Below are 4845 nucleotides of genomic sequence, written 5' to 3' on the forward strand. Positions count from 1 at the left end.
TTCAGCTCAGCCTGGCAGGGGGGTCATTTTGCATCCGTCGGGCCAGACCCAGCTAGACATGCATCATACCAAACAACGAGATAATTGTATGATGAATGCGAGCCAGGTGCAATACAAAAATCCAAATACGCCCTTAGGCTTTGAACGTCTGCGACGACTTGATCTTGACTGGCCTCTGGAGCCGAGAACGCGACTTGTTCTCACAACACAGTTTTTTTTCCTGAGGGGGTGTTCCCACAGCATTGGAGGGTTAACATCGTCCCCAAAGTCACGTGGGCTGCAAACACAGAGTGCCTTAGGTCCAACGGATGAACTCAGCCGGCCCAACAAATGCGGAGTCATGAGACCTGTAACCCCGGCCCACGTTTTCTTCTGCTTCCTCTTCGTCTCCGGGCTCTCCGCAATTCGGAGCGCAGTGCACTCGGCAGCCAGGACCTTGTCTCGAAAAAAAGAGAGGAAAAACTCAGCAGCCAGGACCAACGACGCGGCGGCGACGGCGAGCGTGACCGCGAGCGCGCCCAGTCTCCCTACAGATCCGCGCGGCGGCCGGCAAGGTGCGATCCTCTCCCTCCGTCTCACCTGCTCTCTTCTCTCAGATCTCACAGGGGGAATTTGCTCGCCCGAAGAGATCCTGCCCATCCCGCCGCGGCTTCTTCTGCCTTCTTCGTGGTGGTTTCTACACGCCTTAGTAAATTGCAGAGACAGTGGCTCGGATTCACGGGAATTTTGAGTCCGATCCCGCCCCTTGGCGGAATTGGGATCTGGGAGGGGAAGGACGCAGTAGGATCGGTGTTGAGATCTCTATCGGTGAAGCCGCGTCTAATCGGTTCCGCTTGGGCCGAATTGGTGCCGTTTATTCAGTTTGATACCCAAGACGGTGTTGGTAGATGGTCTGGATGGATCCGCTGTTTGGAAATGTGTAGTTTGCGAATATCATGCTTTGCAAGTGCGGCGGGCAGGGAATCGCGTTGGTGATACTGTGCTGGAGCCGGTGACCATTGGAACTTTGCAAGCCGGAGCCTGCTCATTGTCCAGTGTTTATTTGATTCAGTTTCATATGTTCGATCATCCCTCAAGCCATATGTTTGTAACATGAGGTTGACTTTTCAGTTTCAGGGGTCATCTGCACTGTAAGCTGGTAGCTGATTGAGAAGAGGGGAATACCAGCAATGTTCTCCTTGTTACATGGTCTATGGAACCATGTGTTCAGCAAGACAGAGTTCCGTGTGCTCATCCTTGGAGTCGATAAGGCTGGGAAGACGGTAATCCATCTCAAACTTGTGTTTACATGTATGAAGTATTGAATCAACTATCTCCCTTATGTGTTGAAGATTGGGTTTGTTTGTATAATTGTATTCGTATCAAAACTTGATGTGCTTCTAATAATGACTATGTAGACCTTGCTAGAAAAGTTGAAGTCAATCTATTTGAAAGGAGAAGGTCTTCCACATGATCGTATTGGTCCAACTGTGGGGCTTAATATTGGACGTATTGAAGATGCAAATGTAAAACTTGTTTTCTGGGATCTGGGAGGTCAGGTATGGTTTCTTGTGCTATTGGCCAAAATTTCTGGTTGACAAGCTCTTCAATTAAATTTCTCCATTCATCATCCAGGACTATTTTCATTTCATCAAAGATAGGTTCATATTTGCTCATTTCTCCGATCTCCATTTTCATTAATGGAGATCAAAATGATGAAATCTGGAAATCGAGATTCTTGCTTAAGAAAATTAATCGTAACCATGGTAGAGCTGCACATGTGGTATCTAATTTTGCTAGAACCGGGTCACACTGGTTAATGGATTGTGTTTCACTGCTTTCTAAACCTTTAACTGAGCAATAAAGATCCCATTCCCGTGTAAGGAAAAAAGGAACTAATTGACGTTCAGATCAAATGCATTTGTACTTTATTTTTTTCATGATCTTACTTTAATACCTGGAGATAGAATACACGCTTCATTTTGCAACCAAAGTACCTGGATTAGATAAATGACAAGTGTAGGCCAGTTTTCATCCCTTTTTAGAATCCTCAAACGTAAAAGTTTCCTGTGGACATGCAAATTATTAGAACATTAGAGTTGATGCTTATACGGAAGGCATGTAACCATCATGTTTATAAGTTTTTTCATGTTTATGGCAAAACTGAAGCAAATGCTTATCTTAGTAAGACCTTATACTTTGATACTACAGAGATCCTGGTCTACGTTCGTGATCATGTACCTAATATTTTTGCGGAAGTTTCTCTCTTACTGCTCCTGCTGTCTGATGTACTTTCAGCCTTTTAAGAACACAAGCTTTGGTACTACTGATAATTGACAAGTTAGACCTTTCCCATTATGTGGTTTAAGTTTTGCTTAAGGAAGCATACTAAACTGTAGTTATGACCTTTACTTTGTGAAAGCTAACAGGCAAACATAAACTTCATTCCATAATTTCACAAAGACTACAATTTAGATAGCATTCTTTTTCTAGACATTGCAAATTCAAATGCTAACTACATGTTTTTGACAGCCTGGCCTAAGAACTATATGGGAGAAATATTATGATGAGGCTCATGCTATAGTATACGTTATCGACTCTGCCTCCGCATCAACATTTGAAGATGCCAAATCTGCTCTTGGTAAGTTGCTTCCATTTCTTTCGTCACAAAACATTTGTGTAACTTGTGCTGTTAACTGTATGTTCTAGTGAAGTCTGTCAAGGACTGGAAAAGTTAGGATCTCAAACATTTTTGTTGCAGAGAAAGTGCTTCGTCATGAGGATCTGCAAGAGGCACCACTACTCGTATTCGCCAACAAACAGGTTGAGTAATATACACCATACTTAAGGGTTCATTTGGATCCTAGGCAAAATCAGTTATAGCCTTGCCAGGCTAGGGAACGCGTTTGGTATAGCCCATAAATTATCGCTTTTGACGGCAAGTTAGCCTCACGGGGCAATGAAATCCTCGCCAGCTTGGGAGAGCCAATTTGGATCACTCTCAACAGCAAGACACACCACGCAAAAAAAACTACTCCGAGCCAAATCGTGCAACCAGGCAAAGTCAACAAAGCTGACTTGCGCTAGCTGGGCTAGCTAGGCTATGGCCCGTCAGGGCAAGGAAACCAAACGCACCCTAAATTACCTTACAAAACTCAATGCATTCACTCTGAACTGAAAACTGCAATTACTTGGATGAAAATTGGCACTTCTGGGAAAATTCTTTTTCATGTGCATACAATGCACAGTAGTTGTAACTGTAAACGAATCCGCAGCTGTTTAAGTGTCAGAGGATACCAGTTTCCATGCTCCCTAGGCCATGAATATGCATCATATGTAGAGCTCAGAGCATGGAAGAGGTGGAACATGCTTTAACCATGTGCTTGCGCATAATTGAAGTTGTTCAAGAATTGACGCATTATCGCACTCGGTATTCGTAACATTTTGAAGATGAGAGAGACGCTGCAGAAAAAAATAGCTGTCCATATTATTCATTTAGTCCCCTGCAAGTTCATTTCATCTTGATATGTTGCTTTAGCCATTTTCCTCTTGCCTCTTATATTTTTCATGTTTGGATGCTCCTCTCAACAGGATTTACCAGCAGCTGTCACAGAAGAAGAATTGGACAGACATCTTCACCTTAAAGAGTTTGATGAGAGGCCATATATGTTTGTTGCGGGATCTGCATATGATGGGTAAGTAGAGCAATTCCTTCAGTTGCCAAACTTATTTGCTTCATACTGAAGGATGATCCATTATTATGAATATTTCTACTAATTTCTTATCAAGATGGACTTTCAATGATTCAGTTTAGGCTAGCAACCACATTGCTTAACTCATTCTATTTTAACTATACATTGCTTAATATATTTTTCTTCTATGAATATATGATAGTCAAGGATACATTGAACTAGCCACTTGGAAGGTGGACATGAAGAAAGTTGTGCAGACCTCTCTTTCTTAATGACCTTTTTATGGCAGGGGGGGGGGCAAAATTGGGGCTGTCTTGGTGGTAGAAGAAATGGGAAAGAGGCTCTGAGGGCACGCACCGACACATATGCGAAGATTTAGCACCATGACTGAAAACTCTGGTATATTCGATTTTGAGAAGCACAAAGCATTTGAGGACGCTGGCTGATGTCGTTGGTCTCTGTGTATACGCACTTTAGCATAATGTCATGATCAGTTGAAGCCCATCGTCATCCTCACTCTGCTATAGCCCCAGAACAAAATGCCTTTTGATGTGGCTCTTGCAGTAGTGATGGCAGAAGCGTTTGTTCGTTAATTACTCCCAAGGATGTACAGTCATTACTCGTTTGGATTCGTGTTCATATGATGTTCCTTTTCTTGAAACATGCTGAGTGGCAAATGTTGAGCACATGGTAGCTTTGTACGTCCGCAATGGTTGTCCCATAATTACATGCTGATGAGTGGCAATGTTGAGCACATGGTAGCTTTGTACGTACGCATCTAAAAGAATGCAGCTTCAAACAAGATTGCCACTGTCCTAAAATCCTCACTGTCCTAAAATCCTCATTTTGGGTTCTCATTCGGCATCACCAATAGAAATACTCCATCTGTCCCTAAATATAAGCCTTTTTAGAGATTCCAATATGGACTACACATGGAGCAAAATAAGTGAACCTACACTCTAAAATATGTCTATATACATCCGTATGTAGCTTGTATTGAAATCTCTAAAAATGCTTTTATTTAGAAATGGAGGGAGTATAATGAGTGAACCTACACTCTTAAATACGTTTATATATATCCGTATGTAACCTGTATTGAAATCTCTAAAAAGGCTTATGCTTAGAAATGGAGGGAGTATAAAGCAGCCGGTGCATTCCATCATATGATTCATCT

The 4845-nt window shown here is 42.6% G+C and overlaps 1 protein-coding gene across 2 annotated transcripts; it reads left to right on the forward strand.

Annotated features, from left to right (window-relative positions):
- Window positions 1-371: 371 nt before the first annotated feature.
- On the forward strand, window positions 372-3898 carry LOC125528431 (ADP-ribosylation factor-related protein 1). 2 transcript variants are annotated; one of them, XM_048692912.1, is made up of 6 exons: window positions 372-554; window positions 1111-1262; window positions 1398-1538; window positions 2512-2620; window positions 2741-2802; window positions 3571-3878. In XM_048692912.1, the coding sequence occupies exons 2-6, from the start codon at window positions 1170-1172 to the stop codon at window positions 3676-3678; spliced, it is 513 nt and encodes a 170-aa protein (XP_048548869.1). In that variant the 5' UTR covers window positions 372-554; window positions 1111-1169; the 3' UTR covers window positions 3679-3878. The 2 variants fall into 2 exon arrangements, with proteins under 2 accessions (XP_048548869.1, XP_048548870.1); XM_048692913.1 differs by having other exon boundaries at window positions 380-554; window positions 1117-1262; window positions 3571-3898.
- Window positions 3899-4845: the final 947 nt, after the last annotated feature.

This window comes from Triticum urartu, unplaced genomic scaffold (genome assembly GCF_003073215.2).
Source record: "Triticum urartu cultivar G1812 unplaced genomic scaffold, Tu2.1 TuUngrouped_contig_4871, whole genome shotgun sequence".
Lineage (NCBI taxonomy): Eukaryota > Viridiplantae > Streptophyta > Magnoliopsida > Poales > Poaceae > Triticum > Triticum urartu.